This window comes from Vipera berus (genome assembly GCF_964194415.1).
Source record: "Vipera berus genome assembly, chromosome: 3".
NCBI classification, from domain to species: Eukaryota; Metazoa; Chordata; class Lepidosauria; order Squamata; family Viperidae; genus Vipera; species Vipera berus.
In genome coordinates, this window is record NC_138204.1 from 48,946,367 (window position 1) to 48,970,305 (window position 23,939).

A 23,939-nucleotide genomic window follows, 5' to 3' on the forward strand; every position below is an offset into this window, starting at 1 on the left:
TCTTTTTATTTCATGATCTCGAGATATTTCTGGAATTAAAAAATACGTAGGGGCTTACTAATCCCTTATCATAAGGGTTTAAACTACAATTCTAAGCCTCCACTGCTAATTGATGACTGCACCAATACTAAAAATTCAAGATTTATACTTTCTCCCATGCCCACCCCACCCCCACAATTAGGCCTACTATATACCTAGCAGCACTGCTATATTAGTGAGTTGCAGATACTGCCTACTGTAAATAGCATTGCTTAGCAAACCAGTTTTCCTGAGGAAACAAATAAGCAGCAGCATGACCACAGGTGATCACATGACTTCTCCAGAATACATGCAAAATCAGAAGATCCCAGCATCCTTCCATAGGAGACTTGTAAGGCTATAATACATGATACATTGGGAAATCCAATACGTGGATCAGCTATAAGGGTGGGAGGGAATGCAGAAAATGCAACAATTAAGGCAAGGAAAAGTTAGGGCCACAGCAGTGCAATTGGTGAAATGTACATCATGTGCTGACAGTGGTGATAGCAATTCTATATTGGCCTTTCCCAATATAGAATGAATCCTTGCATTGTGTTCTCTCCCAGCTTATGGGTTCCAGTCAAAATACATCTGACAGGAAACTAAAAGCCATTAAGCTTATTACTAATAAAGACATCTTTCATCCCGCACCCATCCTCTAAGGCACCACTTTACATTTCATCAACGTTGTTCCTGGAGCCTGTTACACATGGCCTCTGAAGAGGACACCATCATCTAATCAGAAGAATCACTGGAATCCCAGAGAAAGTCTGAAAAGTCAAAGTTTGTATCTTTGTGCAACAGCGCAAAGGTAAGAGCCCACTGAATAAGGCACACATCCACATCCTCATCCTCATCCTCCTCTTCAGAGCTGTCAGATGGAGACGGATTGTAGGCCTGCGATACAGAAGACATGACAGAAAAAAAATAAATAACACACTGACAAAAGACAGTCTCCACCAGTCTGTCAGAAAATGGTTTAGGATTGAAAATACAAATTAAGGCAATGATGTTTTTCAAGTAAGTAGTGCCAACTTCATCTGCAACTTTTAGGGAAACAAAACACATGTGGAATAATGAAAGATTGGCCCAAGCCTGATTGCAACATTATGGAATTCGAAATACTGTATTTCCATGATGCATCCTTGTCCACCCCTTCATGGATTACTGCCTTGTCATGGCGAAGGGGCTTGCGTAATTCAATGAAGCTATGAGCTATGCCGTGCAGGGCCACCCAAGACGGACAGGTCATAGCAGAGAGTTCTGACAAAACGTGATTCACTGGAGAAGGAAATGGCAACCCACTCCAGTATCTTTGCCATGAAAACCCTATGGACAGTACCAAAAGGCAAAACGATATGACGCTGGAAGATGAGCCCCTCAGGTCGGAAGGCGTCCAATATGCTACTGGGGAAGAGCAGAGGGCTAGTACTAGTAGCGCCAGAAAGAATGAAGCGACTGGGCCAAAGCCGAAAGGACGCTCAGCTGTGGATATGTCTGGTGGTGAAAGGAAAGTCCGATGCTGTAAAGATTTTTTCTCCATAGGAACCTGGAATGTAAGATCCATGAATCAAGGCAAGCTGGACGTGGTCAAACAAGAGATGACAAGACTGAACATCGACATCTTAGGTATCAGCGAACTAAAATGGACAGGAATGGGTGAATTTAATTCAGGTGACCATCAGGTATACTACTGCGGGCAAGAATCCCTCAGAAGAAATGGAGTAGCCTTCATAGTCAATAAAAGAGTAGGAAAAGCAATACTGGGATACAATCCTCAAAATGACAGAATGATCTCAGTTCGAATCCAAGGCAAACCATTCAATATCACAGTAGTCCAAGTCTATGCTCCAACCACCGGTGCTGAAGAGGATGAAATTGACCGGTTCTATGAAGCCCTACAGCACCTTATAGAACTAACACCAAAAAATGATGTCCTTATCATCATGGGGGATTGGAATGCTAAAGTAGGAAGCCAAAAGATAACCAGAATAACAGGCAAGTTTGGCCTTGGAGTACAAAATGAAGCAGGGCACAAGCTGATAGAATTTTGTCAAGAGAATACGATGGTCATAGCAAACACTCTTTTCCAACAACCCAAGAGACGGCTCTACACATGGACATCACCAGACGGTCAACACAGAAATCAGATTGACTATATGCTCTGCAGCCAAAGATGGAGAAGCTCTATACAGTCAGTAAAAACAAGACCAGGAGCTGACTGTGGCTCAGACCATGAGCTTCTCGTTGCAAAGTTTAGGCTTAAACTGAAGAAAGTAGGGAAAAGCACCAGGCCAATCAGGTATGAATTAAATCATATCCCCATTGAATATACAGTAGAGGTGACAAATAGATTTAAGGAATTAGATCTGATAGACAGGATGCCTGAAGAACTATGGACAGAGGTTCGCAACATTGTACAAGAGGTAGCAACCAAAACCATCCCAAAGAAAAAGAAATGCAAGAAAGCAAAATGGCTGTCTGAGGAAGCTTTGCAAATAGCTGAGGAAAGGAGGGAAGCAAAAGGCAAGAGAGAAAAAGAAAGATACGCCCAATTGAATGCAGAATTCCAGAGAATAGCTAGAAGAGATAAGAATGCCTTCTTAAATGAACAGTGCAAAGAAATAGAAGAAAACAATAGAATAGGGAGGACCAGAGATCTTTTCAAGAAAATTGGACAGATGAAGGGAACGTTCAATGCAAAAATGGGCATGATAAAGGACCAAAATGGCAGGGACCTAACAGAGGCAGAAGAGATTAAGAAGAGATGGCAAAATTACACAGAAGAACTATACAAGAATGAGCTTAATGTCCCTGATAATCACAATGAGGTGGTCACTGACCTCGAGCCAGACATCCTAGAATGTGAAGTGAAGTGGGCCTTAGAAAAGCTGAGCAACAACAAAGCTAGTGGAGGTGACAGTATTCCAGCTGAGCTATTCAAAATCTTAAAAGACGATGCAGTAAGAGTGCTACACTCAATTTGCCAGCAAATTTGGAAAACTCAACAGTGGCCACAGGATTGGAAAAGATCAGTTTACATTCCAATTCCAAAGAAAGGCAGTGCCAAAGAATGTTCAAACTATCGCACCATTGCACTCATTTCTCATGCTAGTAAAGTTATGCTTAAAATCCTACAAGCTAGACTCCAGCAGTATGTGGATAGAGAACTACCAGAAGTACAGGCAGGATTTCGAAGAGGCAGAGGAACTAGAGATCAAATAGCCAACATACGCTGGATCATGGAGAAAGCTAGAGAGTTCCAGAAAAACATCTACTTCTGCTTCATTGACTATGCTAAAGCCTTTGATTGTGTGGATCATAACAAACTGTGGCAAGTTCTTAAAGAGATGGGAGTACCAGAACATCTTATTTGTCTCTTGAGAAACCTATATGCGGGCCAAGAAGCAACAGTGAGAACTGGACACGGAACCACTGATTGGTTCAAAATTGGGAAAGGAGTCCGGCAAGGCTGTATACTGTCGCCTTGCCTATTTAACTTATATGCAGAGCACATCATGAGAAAGGCAGGGCTAGATGAATCAAAAGTTGGAATTAAGATTGCTGGAAGAAATATCAACAACCTAAGATATGCAGATGATACCACTCTAATGGCAGAAAGTGAAGAGGAACTGAAGAGTCTCTTGTTGCGAGTGAAGAAGGAGAGTGCAAAAGTTGGGTTGAAACTAAACATTAAGAAAACCAAGATCATGGCATCCGGCCCTCTCAATTCCTGGCAAATAGATGGGGAAGAAATGGAGGTAGTGACAGATTTTATTTTCCTGGGCTCCAAGATCACTGCAGATGGGGACTGTAGTCAAGAAATTAAAAGACGCTTGCTCCTCGGGAGGAAAGCCATGGCAAATCTAGACAGCACACTAAAAAGCAGAGACATCACCCTGTCAACAAAAGTGCGCATAGTCAAGGCGATGGTCTTCCCAGTTGCAATGTATGGCAGTGAAAGTTGGACCATAAGAAAGGCTGAGCGCAAAAGAATTGAGGCCTTTGAACTCTGGTGCTGGAGAAGACTCCTGCGAGTCCCTTGGACTGCAAGGCGATCAAACCGGTCAGTCCTAGAGGAGATCAACCCTGACTGCTCTTTAGAAGGCCAGATCCTGAAGCTAAAACTCAAATACTTTGGCCACCTAATGAGGAGGAAGGACTCACTGGAGAAGAGCCTAATGCTGGGAAAGATTGAGGGCAATAGAAGAAGGGGACGACAGAGAATGAGGTGGCTGGATGGAGTCACTGAAGCAGTAGGTGTGAGCTTAAATGGACTCCAGAAGATGGTAGAGGACAGGAAAGCCTGGAGGAACATTGTCCATAGGGTCGCGATGGGTCGGACACGACTTCGCAACTAACAACAACAACAAAATCCTTGTCCAATTTGATGTCTTAGAAATTTCCAGAACTCCCAGCAGGGAATCAGATTGAGAATTATGAAAATACCAAACTGAGTTTGGGTACATAGTAGAGTCAGCTCTGAAATGGATGTTATTGCTCAGCAAATCGCTGAAATGCTTCATCTTAGCTCAACCATATGAAAGTAGTTTCACTTACAAAGGGTGACCGATTCTGCTGTTGAGGTCTCTGTCGCAACCTTGCAGCAGGCAGCTGGCCATTAGGAAGTTCATGCAGATAGATGCATTCTGATTTAAAGGGACAGTGACCATTGCTTCGGACAAAGAATTTGCATCGTATTTTGCTAAGAGAAACGAAGTAATTATTAGAATAGCAGCAGATATATATATATGTGTGTATGTGTATACACACACACACACACACACACACACATATATACACACACATATATATACACGTATATATACATATATACACACACATACATACATATATATACACATACATACATACACACATACATACATACATACATACATATATTAAAAAAATTTACACAAATATAAGCTGTCACTGTTGTGACTACGGCCTGCAGATGGCCTTGGGTTAGGCTGAAACAGGAAATAAGATTTGCCCCATGTTTGGGGCCTAGCAAGGTATTCAAAATACTTAACAAACACTTAACATACACACACACACACACACACACACACACACACACATTTGCAGATAAGGTACAAAAATGATATATCACAACATTATCAGCTAAATCACCAAGTTAAACTCTTAATTGCAAAATAATGCTATCAACAATTTCTTCCCAATAATTAAAGGTCATAGCCAGAGAGATCATGAATTGATTTAAATTTGTAATTGAACTTCCCTCAACCTGTAGCCTACAAACCTGTGATAGCTGGGAATACAGGTAGTTCTCGACTTACAGTTCATTTAGTGACCATTCGAAGATACAACGGCACTGAAAAAAGGGGACATGACCATTTTTCAGACTTATCCCCATGGTTACGCAGTGAGTTTGAATTCAGTTGCTTGCAACTGGTTCATATTTATGACATTTGCAGTGTCCCGGTGTCATGTTGCAACCTTCTGACAAGCAAAGTCAATGGAGAAGCCAGATTCACTTAACCAGCATGTTATTAATTTAGCAACTGCAGTGATTCACTTAACAAATGTGGCAAAAAAAGTTGTAAAATGGGGCAAAACTTACTTAACAAATTTCTCAATTTAGCAACATAAATTCTAGGCTCAATTGTGGTCGCAAATCGAGGACTACTTGTACTATCTAGCTATTCATATCTTGCTTCTCCTTCAGAAACAGAGAATGCTCTACATAGTACTTCCTCCCACAACTTTATACAAATGCCAATCCTGTGGGGTGGGGTTAAATGATAGTGATTGACCCAAAGCTATCTAATAAGATTCCCGAGCTGACTATGAATTTGGCCGAGTCTTTATAATTCTAATCCAGCAATTTAACAATTGAATCACAGATTTTTGAAGCTGATTGTTGTCCTAGGGTTTTAAATAAATCAAATAATTTTTGTATAAGAAAAGTTGTGAGTGGGGGGGTGGTTTTCCCTGCCTTTAAGCCAGACCCAATTCCTGGAAAATACACTGACAAGTCTCTGCAATTTTCTAAGCATTTAGCCATTATTTTCTTCCTAGGGCTGAGAGGGAGTCATTGGCTCAAGATTATGCAACTGGCTTTTGTGCCCTAGGGCAAGAATAAAACTCAGTTTTCCCTGCTTCTAATCCAGCATCTTAAATCACTGCAACAGACCAAACTGGTTGTCAGGAAAGAAAACAGGCAGAATTGGGGTCACTGCCATAAGGCATCCTTTTAACAGTGACAGGAACATTACATGCCTGCATATACAGTATATAAAGCCTCCTCTATAGTAACCATTTTAGGGAAATTCAGGAGGAACTCCATCCCCTTTCAATTATCTAAAGTAAGCGACAATTCCTTGGGCTTTTAGATGGCCAGTCATAGGTTTGCCATCACTGCTCTAGACAGCTAACAACAAAATTAACGTGACTATCAAAACAGCATAAAAGATTGAAAGGAGAGCTGAAATAAAAAGCCAAACAATAATTCAAAATCACAAGTCCCCCAATTAACTATATGAACCTCAGGCATCAACATTATGTAACTCATCAGAGAGGGAGTTACTTACCGAGTCCGAGCCTTGAATTTCTCAATCAGTTTTTCCTTCTCTTCTGCATCAGAAACCCAGTATTTATTGGGAATAAAGTAAGTTGATGTGACTCTGCACTCTGGGCAACCTCTGGAAGTTGAACACAATGACAAAAGATGCAGTAGACAATTCATCTATCAAGATGATCCGACCGTATTAAAAACCGTGGAGATTTAGCAGCTGTCTTCAGAATTTCAATTTGTATTAATGTCGACAGTGAAGCAGAAGCAAACTTATTTATCGTAAGATAGGTATCACCGGTACACTGATGATACCTAGTTATACAATATATCCCAATCCCTGGTAAAGCGAGTGATGCAATGGATGTGCTTTCACTGTGCCAGCAGGCTGTGGGAGCCTGGAAGAGGAGCAACAGACTTGGGCTGAACAGACAGAAGGGCTGTGGCTGGGCCCTGCCTATCGAGGAGTTTATCATCTTTGATGAGCTTGCCCTACCCGAGACAGATCCAATGCATAACCTGAGGCTCCCCCTGGACTCATGTCTCCTGCTCCTGAAAAACAGGTGCAGCAGTGGCTAGGAGGGCTTTTGCTCAGCTTCATGTTGTGCACCAGTTATGCCTTTTCCTGGACAGGGAGGCTCTCTGCTCAATCACTTGCACTCTGGTCATCACAGGTTTGGACTACTGCAAACCTGTCCCTTTTCCTTCTAGCACTTGTTTCTGGGCTGCTGTGGTTTTATTTTGCCAGTGTACAGGACAGAGGCTTTTCAAAATGTCCCGAGTCACTCAGTGCAGTAGGAAAAGGAATGTACAGCACGGTGATTTAAAAGCTTCTCATCCAAGCATGATAGACAATGGAAATGCAAGCTTAAAGGGTACATGGTGTACTGGCCAGGAACAAGAATAAATATTAACCTCCGTAAAGATTCCATTTATATAAGCAGGAGGAGGCCTGCAATCACTATGCAAAACTTACTTTATCACTGTACTGTGAAAGTCTCTGCTTTTCCGCCACTTCCGGATACAGCTCACACAATAAGCATGGGTACAGTTGGGAAGAATGCCAAACAGACGTTCCTCAGGCAAGGTTTTCTGAGAAACTTTGTCCATGCAGATACCACATACCACATCCTTGCTCCTTTCCATTGCAGCTTCTATTGCTGCTTCTGAACTACCAGCTGCCTAAAAAAAACATCATCAGAATGTTTAAGAGTAAAATAAGACAAAACAGATCTTGGCTGTTCACTCTATCGATCCATTTTTTTTTGTATTGCTTTTTCACAATTTTAAATTTAGAACGTTTGTCCTATATCGGAGCTTTAGATAAAAGGAAAGCTAGGAGTGGTAGGAGGAGGATTGGGGCAAGACTCATGCTGTCATACCCATCTTTGTCTTAACTGGCAGCTCTTCCTGGCCCACAGAAAGCAAGCCTGCTACCTCAAAAACATTTGGCAGAGTTAGATGTTAACATTTAAATGCCCAAGAATTTAGTAGCAACAACAAGAGCACGGTACCCTTCAATAGGATGAATTTATTTCTGCAAACTGTTCCCCCCCCCATTGTATTCAGTTGCAATTTTCATAAATTTCAACCAAAGGTTATAAAGGTAGGAAAGTCCACAATAATTAGGCTTTGTTTTGATAAATGTATTTTGACACAAAGAAATGTGGAATAATTTTTTTTAAAAAAAAACCCCAAAACAAGATCTTTTGCGCTGCATTATCACCATCATTTGCCTCTCAGGAATTTTTCATTCGCTTATTTCCTGTTTCCTACTTCATCACTCCTTTGTCCTTTTCCTTTCCCTCACTTTGATCTATTCTTTACCCATTCCATTTTTCTCCCTTTCTTAAGATTGCCTAATCCAACTTGTTCATAGCCTGTAGAACCTGATTTTAAGGCAAATGCAGAGGGAAGGAGAGAAACAGGATGTGTAAGGCAAGGCTGGTTCCTGCAAATTTTGTTCTAGTAATTCCAACCCTCAGCCACCATGCTTGCTAAGAACCTCAGTTTAGTGGTTTCTAGAGACATTATTTCCATCAACAGAGTGCACTCTAGAATGAATTTTCAAAGAAATATGTTTTAAGATCTCAATACGGGGGAGCAATAGCTCTTCATTTAGCCCCCCAACATAATAGTCTGTATATTCCGTATGAAACAGATATATAATGACATTGTTGTCCTAGGATACTCAAACAACACAGCATGCTTTTAGATGGTATTATCTATTGTTCTCTCTGATCTTCAGCTCTCCCACCTACCTTTGATTGTCCTGAGGGGAGAGAAGCAGAAGCAGTCTCCTTGGTGGATTCACTTTCTGACTTCAGGGACGTGGTACCAATTTTCAGTTCCTGGGAGCTGGAAACTAAGCAGAAAGAATATAGCGAGCCCATTAATCCATTCCAGGTAATATTATAAATGAGTTTAAATCACAAATATCACACCCCCCAGAAGTCTTTATTAACTTCAAGAAATACGGTAGCAAGATGTATCTCTGGAAGGACAAACCAGAAAGAAGAGCAGAAGTTTTTGCAGTTGCCACAGTGATGGTGGTGGAAAGACTAAATGGCCATTCATATGGGTGGCTTAGATAGGATCTTAGCCTCTACCTCTTTTATTTTAATGCAAAATATAGAGATTTTCATTTAAGCAAGATATGCATATTAAATAAATCTTTATTAAAGTTACTCAATTACGTGGTCACTTTTAAATGGACTCTTACAACACAAGAGCCACTCAGAAAAGTAGTTACAATATAACTTGGTTTTCTTGGAAGATCTTCAAAGAAAAGATGGCTATGAAGTGCTTTCATGGTTCAAATGGAACATAAACAATGGAATCTTGAGTTAGAGATGATGATGATATTGAGAAGATACTTTGACAGAGAAAAGTGTATATTAGCAGTCAAATAATAAAGATCTGCAAAATGCAATTACAAGACGACCTGAAATGATGAGCCCAAAATATGCAACATCTCATTGAGTACTATGCTTCTACACATACTAAGCTGCAAATGGTATTGGAATTTGATGTGTCCTGTGAATACTCCAATTAAATACATAATACATACAACTTTATTCCATTAGTTCTGTTGGAAGCCTACCTGCATTGGTCTCCCTAGGGAAAAATTCTTTGCTGAGAGCCCAGTTAGGGATAAAGGCTTTTTCCTTGTCTTCGTCCTCCTCATCAAATGATATGCTCATGCTTTCAAAGTTTCTTTGCAGCTGCCCCGTGCCCAAGACTGCTGGCTCAGACTCCCGCCGGGATCTTCCTCGGCTCCTGACTGAAGCCTCTGGAAAAATGGCTGGCTCTGACCCTCGGCGGTTCCCCGACAATCCAGTTCCTTCCAGTCCATGGTAGGCAGACTCTGTACCACACCTGCTGAAGGCTGGGGCTTCTGAGATATGTTGGTAGCTAATGAAATATTGAATAGCAAGTGAGGTGGAGCAATAGTAATATTTCACTGAGAGGATATGAAACAATTCTCTCCTTGCACTTTAGTTTTCAAATTCTCCTTGCTGCAATTATGGTGCTGATACGCAAACTATTAAACATAGTGTGCAAGATTGCCCACAACGTGCATTCTCTGGCTCCCTAGAACAGGGGTCCACAACCCAGTCTGTGAATCAGTACTGGGCTGCGGCATGCCAGCAACCAGTCTGCACAAACAAGCAAAGTCCCATCCGTGGAATGCAGGCAGCAGATAAAACCACGCACCCTCATGTCCGCGGAAAAACTTCTCTCCAGAGAACTTTTCCCTGGTGCCCAAAAGGTTGTGGACCACTGCCCTTGAAGATCTGCACAAAGCAATGCCAGAGACAATCACCTGGATAGTTGAACTGAACATCCAGTTATGAGGCTATTGCCATGCCCCCATATAGGTTTTGTATATAATTACGTGAATTGTGTGTATATGTTTACTTCTCTGCCATGGTCTCATCATATGCTAAATAAAATTTCAAAATTATCATACTCTCAGGGAAATGAGAGTATAACAAAAAGACAGGAATCATTATAGCTCTACAAAATCATTGCCAAATGGTACTTCGAATACTCCTGCTAGAGAAGGGGTCAGAAAACATGCTTTCCTATTGCCCCTTTCCCAAACAACTTCAGTACTTTCTCAAAGTTGCTCCGAGTACTAGGAGAGCTAAAGCAGCAAGACAGATGACAGAAGGGGAAGAAACACAAATTTGAAAGAGGCTTTCTTGACTCTTTCTACCCCCATTTGGATCCTAGTGCTTTTCTGTGAATTCATGCTGTTTCCATGCGTGGATTGGACAATTGGGATCTAACCTTGCGCCTTCTGATAATCAAAATATTCAGCACAAGGGATAAATGATATGCTAAACCTATGTGTAAGAGACTACAACTCCCTTTAAAAAGGCTGTTTGTTTGCCTCATTCACAAAGTAAATCAGAACAGGAATGCTGAGTACCACTTCATTTTAATATTTTTGCATATACCTTTAACATGCATTTTGAAAAAGGACTACAAAAGCCACATTCACACTTTAAAATAAGCTTAGTATGATTTGTGCTCAACAGGATGTGTCACCAAGCCATGGCTTATGGCTTAGTATTATCTGAAAAGTAGGTCATTCTAGCTTGCTCAATAAACTGAGGCTTAGCATATGTGAATCTTTATCTCCTAATATAAGTAGCCAGAAGAAAATCTGATTGCTAACCCATCATATATAGACTAAGTGGGAAAGTTTGAAGTTTTTATTTTGACCTTCAAGCCATTATAATCTTAACTGGCTATCTGCAATATGGAATAATATGAAACCTTTCTCTATCCCACCCCACCCTCAAATTTTCTAAAGTAAAGTATATTAAAATCTTTCTTAAACAGCACTTTCCCGCTGCTATGCAACATCTAAAAATGCTCAATATGTCAAGCATTAACCAACAGAGAAAAATTCGAGCCAGTAACATATTGTAAAATCCTGGAAAATTAACCTAAATTGAAATCGTTCACTAAAAGCAAAGCCCAAAAAAGGAATGCTACATCAGAACTTGCATCATGGATCTAACAAATATTGGACATATTGCCAATATTTTCATGGAGACTTACTACTTTTTCTGCCCTTCATGTGTCAGGTATTAAGCATTTAGCACTGTGGCTTTACAACTCTTTTATTTCCTATCTAGAATTGACACATCTGGAGATTTAGTGATGGCTAAATTGGGGGATATTTCTGTAGTTCCATTGTCAGGTGCGAGCAATAATCTAAGCACCTAAAAAGCACCAGGTGTTGGAAAGCTGCTTCAGAGGTTTGTGGCTGAGGTGGAATGTAGGCTAAGCCTTTTTTTAGTTTTCTTGTTGTTTAAAAGAAATGGAGAAAGTATTCTGAAACATGTATGAAAGTAAGACGCAGGGAAATACAAGGAGAAAAGGCGAGAGGTAAAAAGATATGGCACCTACAGTTGCTGAGGGGGGAAAAGCTAAGGATATGAATGCAGAGAGCTACTATGAGGAAAAAAGAAGGCAGTAACATATATCAGCCTTCCTCTACTTGTCTTCCTGGGTTTGTTTTGATCAAAACAAGGAAAACCAAAAGAATCAGATTTCAGCCCTGTTAGGACTGACCTAAGAGGATCTGGCAGAATTTCCAGAACCTGGTAGTTTGTTCTATATTTAAAGCAAATTTCTTTTTTTTTTTCATCCTCCACACCACTAATACTCCATATCTTAATTGATATGAGGCACATTATAAATTTTCAAAAATGTTTACCTGCAACAGTCTCCATAGCCACAGAATCCATTCTGGAAATACCTGCAGATCTGGGTAGATTTCCTATCATGGGAAAATCGGCAATTCTGACCCCATTTACATGTTCCACGGGCAAAGTTCCTAGAAGCAGAATAATAAGAAAATGTGTAGAAGGAATCAGAATTCTGTTTCTTAAGAGGGCCATCTGGATGCCAGTATCTTAGTAAAAATATTCCAACCAGTGTTAAATTTACATGCATTTCCATCCTAGTTTAACTCTGAATTTATCAGATCCCACATGGATATGGATATGGATATATATATACCAATCACACACCTTATTTCCCCTCTATTTTCCCTTAACTAGAAGTCTAGGAAGGGCAGAGGAAGGAGAGAAGCTCTTTATTCCATTTTGGGTTATCTGTAATCTTACTACAAACACCATTTCTCTAAGTTTGTTAAAATGAAAACAGAAAAAAATGGAGTGATAAACAATAAATGAATATTCTCAGATAAATGGAGAATAAATAAAATTCCTGATTAAACCAGATTCCAAAGATAGGCCTATGAAGGACCTTTCAATGTTACACTTATAATTTTAAAAACGATATGGGAACATGCCATTTTTAAGCTCATGTTCCAAGAAAGGGTATATATTGTAATAGGAATAGCCAGCAAGATCAAACTTTTGCAGGAAGACCTGCCTTGCGTACGGTCACTCATGCGCCTGTGACCTCTCGTTTAGACTACTGCAATGCTCTCTACATGGGGCTGCCCTTGAAGACTACTCGGAAGCTTCAGCTGGTGCAGAATGCGGCCGCGCGAGTGGTAGTGGGGGCTTCCTGATACTCCCATGTAACACCTCTACTCCGCGAGCTGCATTGGCTTCCGGTTGCCCTCCGGGTGAGATTCAAGGTGCTGGTAATGACCTATAAAGCCCTAAATGGCATGGGTCGGGACTACCTACGGGAGCACCTGCTGCCGGCATCAACTTCCCTTCGTCCAGTGCGCTCCCATAGAGAGGGCCTCCTCAGGGTGTCAAAGAGTGTCAACTGGCGGCCCCCAGGGGGAGGGCATTCTCTGTGGGTGCGCCAGACCATTGGAACCGTTTACCGGTTGAGCTCCGGATGGCTCCTGACCTTCGCTCCTTCCGCCATGACCTAAAAACTTACTTATTTGAACAAGCCGGCCTGGTCTGATGGGCGTGGGGTATTTTAATATTAATTTTATTAATTTTTATTGTAATTTGGGGCTACACTATTTAATTCTTTCTTAAATTTTGTACATTGTATTTTTTATTGTATTGCCCTGTACACCGCCCTGAGTCCTGTTCTAAGGAAATTAGCGAAAGCAAAGGGGAAACTGTTCCCACTTGATCTGTGAAGCTGAAAAGGCTCTCCCAAACCTGGCTACTGTATTGTCATAGGACAAAAAAAGAGCAGGAGGGGAGCAATGAAAGACAGTGAATTAGCAATAATTTTTTTTAAAAAACCAGTTGGGAGACAAAATCGTATCACTTACACAAAGATTCCAAAAGCACCACGATGATGGTGCTCCTTACACAAGGACGATGGACATGATGAACTTTACACAAAGATACCAACATATAATTGCAGGCATTACATGTGTAAATTAATCAACTGTGCTATTAACTATGCCTGATATGAAATAATAGTGGTTCCCCACTCCTTCCTCTAAGCTAGGAATTACTTTTTTGTTAGTAGTTAATGTTGATATGTATTGAAGATAGGTGGTTGCAACTGAAATTAGCACTTAAGGATAATGGTGGTTTTGTAAGAGCTTTCATAATCTAGCAAAGTTTCCCCTTTTAAGAACCTGCATAACCCTAAACTAAATTTACCAATCGGTAGGAATGTTGATCCGAGTAAGGAGGAGCAGTGGACATTGCTTGGCAGTTGAGTGAAATTCCAACTCTTTGTTCCTGCAGTTCCGTGGGGGGTAGGGTGAGTAAATACTGGCAAGCCTAGTTGGTATTTCCCAAACTCTCAAGGCTAAGAGGCCACTATCACTAACAAGTTACTAACACAGTAGCCACCAACATACGCATCCATAAAAAAGGACGATTCCCTCCTAACTTTAGTTAAACTCAAGTGTGGCTTTAGCTATACGGTTTCCATTTCAAGTACAAGAAACACAGGAAAGAGGCCCTCCATTTTTGTGTGGGCGCTTCCTAGAATCAAACGCGTGTCCTTACTGCTCGGGACCTTGTTTTTAAAAACAAGGGCGCGCCCTGAAAACGACTTCAAAGCAAGAGAGATCCTAAGAAAGTAGCAAGGAATTTCCCTTTCTCATCCCGTCTATGCAAGCAGAATCCGGAGGGCGTGGAAGCAACCCGTTCGAACTGCGGACTGCGCGCGCATAGCCCAAGAGCGATGCTCGGCGGGAAATGATGCAAGCAGAAACAAAAGCCAGAAAGTTTGCTTTCAACTGCGGGGCCCGATACAATACAGTAATACGGTTGCGGAGTCCTTTGCAGTACGGCCAGTTACTCAGTAGCCCCTAAACCTCCATCTCTCTGGCGTCTGCAAGGTTGCCCACCAAGCCAGGCTACAGCAACTAGAAAACTGCAAAGCAATACTTTCAAAAAGCGCATTGCACGAGCCCCTCCCCGCTTTCCAGACGATCTAGCGGAGAAGAAGGACGACGGCGCTCAAGATCTCTCTCCGAAAACGCCCTACCTGCATGGGATCCTACTGGATCCAGGCCTCTTGCTGGCCTGGCGAGCGCCTCCACCTACAGTCCGCCAAGACTCCATCACGTTTCCAGCCACACGCACGCAGAAACTACCAAATCTACTTGGCCTTTCCCTCTTCCCAGAGGCACTTTATGACAGAGGAGGAGTTTAGCAAGAAGAGCCCATTGGAGAAGGGAGGGTAGACACACCCCGCTCATTTTAAACGGTCGAATGGTGGCTCGCCTCTTTTTTGAAAAGGTTATTTTCGCGGCATCTCAGTGGGCAAGAGATATTCGAGCAGGGGAGATAAATCCTTCAGCAGGTACTCCAGACGTGTTTTTGCATAGGAGGCATATGGGGGGGAGGGGTGTGGTTGTGCGTTGTATTTACGAGTGAGGCTCATCCGTCCTGAACTTCTGTTGTTCTTGAGTCCTACTTAAATAAAGTTTAGTAGAGGAGTAGTTTGCTTTACCAAGCAAAATCCAAATTGCAATAAAACAGGTCGCAAACGGGTTTGTTTTCTAACAAAATTGTGTCGCTATTTTATGTAGGATTAGGTAAAACAAAATACAGTAGTAATGGATTTCTTTCAAAAAAGTTACTTTTATGGCAATACGAGTATAGTATAATCAGGATTATAAAAGGGATCAGTGAGAGGAAATAGAAGTTCATATAGACAAGACCGTCCCTAGCCAAGCAAGAAAATCAAGGCATAGTTGTTTATGCAAAGGTTACTCAAGTTGCTTGATCAGTCTCATCAGTGAGATGGCAGAGAATGGGAGAAAAATACAAGTGTGAACCTCTGTAAAAGTTCAATCTGCCAAATATTTTGCAGTTAACCACCACTTCAAAAACTTTAGAGCATCTCCTTCCTAATCCCACTACATTTTGTGAACTGTATGGATCACCAGTATACTTCCAAGTTCAATTAAGGTACTAGTTGTTGCCTTTAAAGCCCTACATAATCAAGTTATTTGTGGAACTATCTGCCTATGATTGTATAGTATCTACCTGTTATGTTAGTTCCAACAGGTCCAGCTTGCTCCAAATCCTGTCCATCAGTGAGTGTCATGTGGCAGAATTCTAGAGAGACTTTTTGGTTGTGTCATCTGCTCTCTGGCAATCACTTACCAGGACACTGCTGGCTTTTTTGAAGGTCTTTGTCATCAATCCCCCAGATGTGTGACTAAGCCCATATCGTGGTTGTGTTTGGTTTTTCTGAAGTGCTATATGCTATAGTTTTTGGCTGTGGTTTGTTCTCCAAGCTTGTTTCAATATAATTTTTGAACACTTTTGTTACCAAACTAGGTAACATCATCAACAGGATTTTTTTGTTATTCTCCTTAGCTTATAAATGACTTGTGTGCTCAGTTGGTCGTGCGATTGGTTGTTTGTTTGGAGCTATATTTGAATTTTGAACAGCTGATCGGTTCTCTTATTTATTGGCACTTTGAATGGTCTGGTTTCTTACATATTCCTATGTTGGATCTAGATCAATATGCTTGTTAATTGCTCCTTTGGTGGAATACCAGGCCTCAATAAAATCATGTGTGGGGCAGGTGTCGGCATGCACAATAATTTTTGTTCCTTCCTAAACAAATTGATGTTGTTTATCATCAATGTGGTTTGAGATCAGGGATTTTTGGTCAAGCTGTTTAACTGCTAGTTGATGTTCATGAACACTTGTTTTCAATTGTCTTCCTGTTTGCCTTACATAGAATTGGTTACAATTGATTTTGTATACTATGTTGCTGTTGTCTTCTTTCTGTATTTTGTCTTTTTTAGATAGCTCTCTTCTGTGTATAAATGTGGGCTTGTGAGCTATCATTATTAGGGGTTGCAGTATTCTGGCTGCCATTTTGGTTGTTCCTTTAATGTATGGCAGGACTTGTTTTCGTGTTCTGGTTGGCTGTGTATTTTGTCAGCGTTTGGATGATAAGTATCGTATTATGAAATTTTTGGGATAGCCATTGCGGAGGAAAACATCAAAAAATGTTTCTCTTCTGCTTTTCTTAATAATTTAGTCTTGCAGTGTGTTTTGGCTCTTTTGAAAGGGCTCTGGATGCATTTATAAGCATTTATAAGCTAAGGAGAATAGAACAAGAAAATCCTGCTATGTTACCTAGTTTGGTAATGAAACATTCAGAAATTATATTGAAACGAACTTGGAGAACAAACCACGGCCAAAATCTAAAACCTGAGCTAAGTATTTTCTATTACTTCCGTGTTATAGGTTTTTTTTAATGCATTTTTATTTTTTAAGTATTTTAAATATTAGTTGCCCAGAATCATGAATTTGAGATGGGCAGCCATTCAAAATGAACGAATGAGGTATGGTGATAATAATACACACTGTAGGACAGTTGTATTAATTTGTGGCGGCAAAAACCCATTAAGGTTTTGGTAGCATCTTTCATAATTTTATTAGAAGTCATAAGCTTTTGTGAACTGCAATTCATTGGTTTCGTGGAATGGCTAGACCAGGGGTAGGCAACCTCAGCTTTTATGACTCATGGACTTCAACTCCCAGAATTCCTGAGTCAGCTATGTAATGTGTTAAAGTATCATTGTGCTTGTTGAGACCTTTGAGATTGAATGAAACATTTTGAAGTATTTAAGTTCAGCAACCTCCCAATCAGTGATTGTATTAAAGTCTCATTTTTCCCCAAAATGATTACTTTAAGGTCTGAAACAGTGTCCTGGGAGAAATACTATATTACTCTTTGTTCTGAGACCTTTTGACAAATTTGTGTTAATCTTTTGCACAAAGTTTGCACTGCTTGTTTTACATAAAATATAGAGGCGCATTGTTAGCATGTATCAATTATAGGGAGACAATGAAAAAGCCCCTTTAATCTTGTGCAAACTAGATGGAAACAGCATATAAGGTGAATGGAGCAATTTGTCTATGTAATCAGTAGGAGTCAACCCAGTTTGAAGGACTCTAAGTAAATACAAGTTTTAAGTATTAGATTAAATCTATCACAAAGAAAATATAGCTAATCTTCAGTTTTGAAAATGTGAGTTGGTGGAAAGAAAAACAGGGCTGAGCAAGTCTGAAGGTTGGCAAAGCAAGAAGGTTGGCAAAGGAAGATAAATGAACCAAGAAAACCCAGTAGACTGTTTTAGGTATGTAAAAATAAAACTGAATATAAAGTATTCAGTATCTGAAATGTTTCCTTTGATACTCAAAAAGAATTACGGCAGAGGTGTCAAACTGCCAGCCCATGGACCGGATGCGTCATGCCAAAACCATGCCTACCCCATTGCCGGCAATGGAAAAAAAGTCACGATACGTCGCAACACGTCATGTGACATTGAGAGTTTGACACCCTGAATTATAGCATAAACCTTAATATACCTATTTTAATCAACCATGTAACTTGTATTTTTATAACTGAAATGTATCTTGGAAAAAAGTACAAATTATGATCTTTAATGTTGGCTCACATTGGTCGCAGTGGATAATAAAACTGAATAGGAATGAACATAAGTATAAGGCTAGAATAAATGAGTCTTTAAAATATTCCAAAATATCTCTTGTTTTATTAAAATATACAGGAGCTTTTAGGTAATGACTCTTAGCCCTATAAGTCAAGAGATATAATCCGGTTGCCCTCTGGGTGAGATTCAAGGTGCTGGTGATGACCTATAAAGCTCTAAATGGCTTGGGTCCGGATTATCTAAGGGAACACCTGCTGCCGGCATCAACTTCCCATCGTCCTGTGCGCTCCCACAGGGAGGGCCTTCTTAGGGTACCGCCGGTTAAGGAATGCCGGCGGGTTAATCCCAGGGGAAGGGCGTTCTCTGTGGGCGCGCCGGCCCTTTGGAACCAGCTTCCCACGGAGCTTAGGACCGCCCCCGACCTTCGCTCATTTCGTAGGGACTTGAAAACTTGTTTTTTTGAGCTGTCTGGCCCAGACTGAGGGGTTTTAATTATTTAATTAATGGGGTTTTAGTTAAGTTCAGGGATTAATTTAATCTTAGTTTTAATCGATTTTAATTGTATGTGATGTATTTTAACTTTTAATTTTCCCTGTAAACCGCCCTGAGTCCTACGGGAATAGGGCGGTATATAAATTTAAATAAATAAAATAAATAAATAATGCTACACTGCCACCTTTTCCTCCACAACTCTGGGGCAGGGATGAGAAAGAAGAAAATTGCTGAGTCTTTTGGAGTAAAAGGTGACACACAGCCCCAGACCTTCTTATAAGTGGGTGGGTCTTGAAAGGTTGGACACATTTTCATGCATTTTAAGTCGATTCCAAATAAGAAATTGACTTACTATAGATGTGAAACTTTATTCCCACTTATATAGTTCTGCAGTAACAGCATTTTGTACTTTCAATGTTTCCAAATCTTTCAATGTTTCACGTTATCTTGATTAGCATAAATAAGACTGTTTCTCTGGTTTTCTCTGATTTTTTCTGATTTGATTGGCAAAAAGTAAATGTTTTTGAGAGGCAGTTTTAATGAATACTTGAAACTAGATTAGATCATTCCCTGTAGGTATATCCTGCAATGATGCTTTTTAGGAATATCTATTATGCATCTGCTTGCACATTTATAAGTAATCAGTGCTCTCTTGCCAGAAACAAATGAACTTAGGATGTTAAAACTGGTAAATATATGGCAGGGGAAAGCAGAGCAATCATATATTTTAAATAGTCAAATTCAAAATATATGAGATCTCAGCTGTGTGATGTAAATTTATCAGCTCACGTGTGGTAAAGCCAAGAACATGAATTAGAAACCTCCAGTTCAAAACTTTCATATCATAACATTTAGCATTCTTAAGGCACTTTTTTGTATTCAAAATGCTTCATACATTCTCTTGCTACAAACATGTCTGGAAGGTAAGGATGTTAATTTTGGGGTATAGAAGCATGTAAGCATGTAAAATTTGGGGTACAGAAGCATGCATACATAACTGGGAGAATGATTAATTCATAGCATATTTGTCAGATTCAAATCTAACTAGTCACTAACTGCATCCTTCCAACTTCTTTCTGCTAAGCAGGGAATAATAATATTGATCTTATTCAGCTGTTAAGTTGCTGAAGCAAATCTATGAAATGCTTTCAATATCAGGATCTTTAAAAATATCAGGACACTGTCTAGCTAAGAACTTGTAGAAATGCCATTTTTAGCAACTAGTCAATAGTGTTTACTCATTTCTATAATTACTATTTACAGTTGCAAGAAAAAGTATGTGAACCCTTTGGGATTACGTGGAGTTTTGCATGAATTGGCCATAAAACGCGCTCTAAACGTCATGTAAGTCACAACAATAGAAAAACAGTCTGCTTAAAATACTACTACACAAAAAATTAGCTGTTGTCATGTTTTAATTGAACATAAGATGGAAACATTCACAGTGCAGGGTGGAAAAAGTATGTGAACCCCTAGTCTAATGACTTCTCCAAGAGCTAATTGGAGCCAGGAGTGAGCCAACCTTGACTCCAATCAGTGTGATATTGGATGTGTTGCTGACAGCTGTCCTGCCCTTTAAAAACACACATCTGTTTTGGGTTTACTAGTCTCAAGAAGCACTGACGTGAACCATGCCTCGCAGAAAAGAGCTCTCAGAAGACCTACGATCAAGAATTGTTGACTTGCATGAAGCTGGAAAGGGTTACAAAAGTATCTCCAAAAGCCTTGATGTTCATGTGTCCATGGTAAGACAGACTGTCTACAAATGGAGAAAGTTTAGCACTGTTGCTACTCTCCCTAGGCGTGGTTGTCCTGTAAAAATGACTGCAAGAGCACAGCGCATAATGCTTAATGAGGTAAAGAAGAATCCTAGAGTGTCAGCTAAAGACCTACAGAAATCTCTGGCACATGCTAACATTTTTGTTGACACATCTACAATAAGGAAAACATTAAACGAGAATGGAGTACATGGGAGGACACCACGGAGGAAGCCATTGCTGTCCAAAAAAAATATTGCAGCACGTTTGAAGTTTGCAAAAGAGCACCTGGATGTTCCACAGCACTACTGGCAAAATATACTGTGGACAGATGAAACCAAAATTGAGTTGTTTGGGAAAAACACACAACACTGTGTGGAGAAAAAAAGGCACAGCACACCAACATCAAAACCTCATCCCCACTGTAAAACATGGCGGAGGGAGCATCATGGTTTTGGGCTGCTTTGCTGCCTCAGGGCCTGGACGGATTGTTGTCATTGATGGGAAAATGAATTCCAGAGTTTAGCAGGACATTTTGCAGGAAAACGTACGACCATCTGTCCGCCAACTGAAGCTCCGCAGAGGATGGGTGATGCAACAGGACAATGACCCAAAGCATACAAGTAATTCAACAAAACAATGGCTTCAACAGAACAGAATACGCCTTCTGGAGTGGCCCAGTCAGAGTCCTGACCTCAACCCGATTGAAATGCTGTGGCATGACCTTAAGAGAGCGATTCACACCGGACATCCCAAGAATATTGCTACACTGAAACAGTTTTGTGAAGAGGAGTGGTCCAAAATTACTCCAGATCGTTGTGCAGGTCTGATCTGCAACTACAGGAAATGTTTGGTTGAGGTTATTGCTGCCAAAGGGGGGTCAATCAAGTTATTAAGTCCAAAGGTTCACATACTTTTTCCACCCTGCACTGTGAATGTTTCCATCTTATGTTCAATTAAAACATGACAACAGCTAATGTTTGTGTAGTATTATTTTAAGCAGACTGTGTTTTTCTATTGTTGTGACTTACATGACGTTTAGAGCGCATTTTATGGCCAATTCATGCAAAACTCCACGTAATCCCAAAGGGTTCACATACTTTTTCTTGCAACTGTATATCTTCAATGGCTCATAATTAAAATAATCATCCTTAAGAGGAGAACACATCCTGAATAATTAGCACACTTCTATATGGTACTGTGTCCCTTCCCAAATTATTTCAAAGCATTTGCAAACTAGTCATACAGATGCCCTTCACTTCTGACAATTCTGGTGAAAACAAGAAACAGCATCAACCAGTCAGTTCTTTCTCTAGCCAATCAACAAGAGTGCAAAAGTTGCTCATCAGATTTGAGTTGTTCCACTGAAAATCAGTCAACTTGTTCCTTAGACTGCGCAAATAGTAGACCACACGTACTATTTATTCTTCCCCAGCCTACTGAAAAATAATGAAAGCCATTCATACCAATAGGTGGATACATGTAAACAATGGAAACATTTGGTCGTATCATTTTTTTCTCTTGCTACCATTACTTTTCACGGACTTTATAGGCACTGTTTTGAATAATTCATTATGAGATGAGAGTGGGAATGTAGGAAATTAACCATGCAGTTTCTTTTTAATATATATCTTTATCCCCTATTAAATCAGAATGTGCTTGGGTTCTTTGCATAAAAGTCTATTTTAACTGGATACGGGTTACTCTATTCACCAAAAAAAGGCAGCCCAATGGCTCAGTGGTTAAGACGCTAGGCTTTTTGCCTGGCAGGCCGACAGCCTGGGCTCAGGACTTGAGTTGCATGACAGGTGTGAGCACCTGTCTTTGCCTGACTCCTGTCCAGTTTGAAAGCAAGCAAATTCAAGATGATAGAAAAGTACTGCTTTGGTAGAGAGGAAACAGCTTTCCCTGATATCATGCTGGCCATATGACCATAGACATGTCTTCGGACAGCATGGCCTTGAAATGGAGATGAGCACTACCCCCTATTGTTGGCAATGCCTAGCAGAGTAAAATCTGCACGGACTCTTCCTTTCCTTACTCACCAATAAGCTAAAGTATTACCTTTCTCCATTTGTTGGTGGTTTTTTTCTCCTCATGCTTCTTTAAATATTTTCCTCATGTTTCAGAACTTGCGAACAGCTCCCATTAGAGCCAAGGCATATTTTCAGTTCATAGTATGTACAAATAGATCACTGTACATTTCAACATCAGATTATACAATGTGGGAAAATGAGGTAGCAATATTATGTATGTCTTTGATATTATGTGAAACAGCTTGAATCCAAATTCAAAATTTAAAAAGGAGCATAGTTAAACAACAACACAGGAGTCCTGGACATTCTTAGCAGTTAATTTAACTTATGTAACAAGCATTTTCATGCATTGGGAGCAATGGATTTCATAAAGCAATCTCTAACAACTGCTTAAGCTAGAAGGGGATTGAATAGTTACCATAAGGCCATTTATCCAATTAGATAAAGATTCGCTGCCAAGTTAGTCTTACTAAAATGAAAACTTAAGTATTTTACATGTATGAAGCACTATTTTTAAAGGCTTCAACATGAACTAACCTGCACAACTATGTAGAAACATGTACTGAAATCCCATATATCTTTTCTCAGAAATATAACCTACTATGCTCAATGAGATATCCATGTATTTTTTGGAATTTTGTGTCAGCATCCTACCTATCAGCTCTTATGTCTAAGCTCAAATTGTAGTCGGTTTGGCCTAAGGCTATATATACTGAAATGAACAAAGTCCACACAAACAGTAATTGTTGTTTGGATTAACAGCATGTCACGCTGACAGTCTCTTGTGGGTTTATATATGCAAATTGATCTATGTGTATAAACATAAGACTCTGAAAGTAATGGCACTTCACAGTATCTGCATACAGGAAAACATTATGTGATCTATTTTACACCTGAAAGTCTAAATTAATGCTAGAGACAAAATTAATCATTTTATAGTTGTACTTCCAAAAGTATATCTTAAATTGGCTTTTGTGTTTCAGTATGCTTCTATTTCATTTTAAATACAGTAATTTTTTTTAAAAAAGATTCACATTCAGAGGAAAACAAACTGAAGAACCCAAGGACCAGAAATCTATTTTGCCCTAAAAAGATTTTACCATTATTTAAAAAAATGCATAATACATTGTGACTAAGATATATCATTCAGCATTTTTGTGAAATTTGTTAACAGAAAAAATAAATCTAGGTCCTCAGGGAAGCTAAGGATAGAATAGGTAAAAGAAGAGCTACATTGTAA

General features: G+C 40.0%; 1 protein-coding gene across 1 annotated transcript; it reads right to left on the minus strand.

The window, feature by feature from the left end:
* LOC308664692 (uncharacterized protein) lies at positions 1-15,097 on the minus strand. The gene is made up of 8 exons (XM_081322144.1): positions 14,975-15,097; positions 12,297-12,416; positions 9,663-9,973; positions 8,821-8,924; positions 7,536-7,741; positions 6,579-6,689; positions 4,582-4,726; positions 1-918 (listed from the first exon to the last, which is right to left on the minus strand). The coding sequence occupies exons 1-8, from the start codon at positions 15,049-15,051 to the stop codon at positions 757-759; spliced, it is 1,236 nt and encodes a 411-aa protein (XP_081178270.1). The 5' UTR covers positions 15,052-15,097; the 3' UTR covers positions 1-756.
* Positions 15,098-23,939: the final 8,842 nt, after the last annotated feature.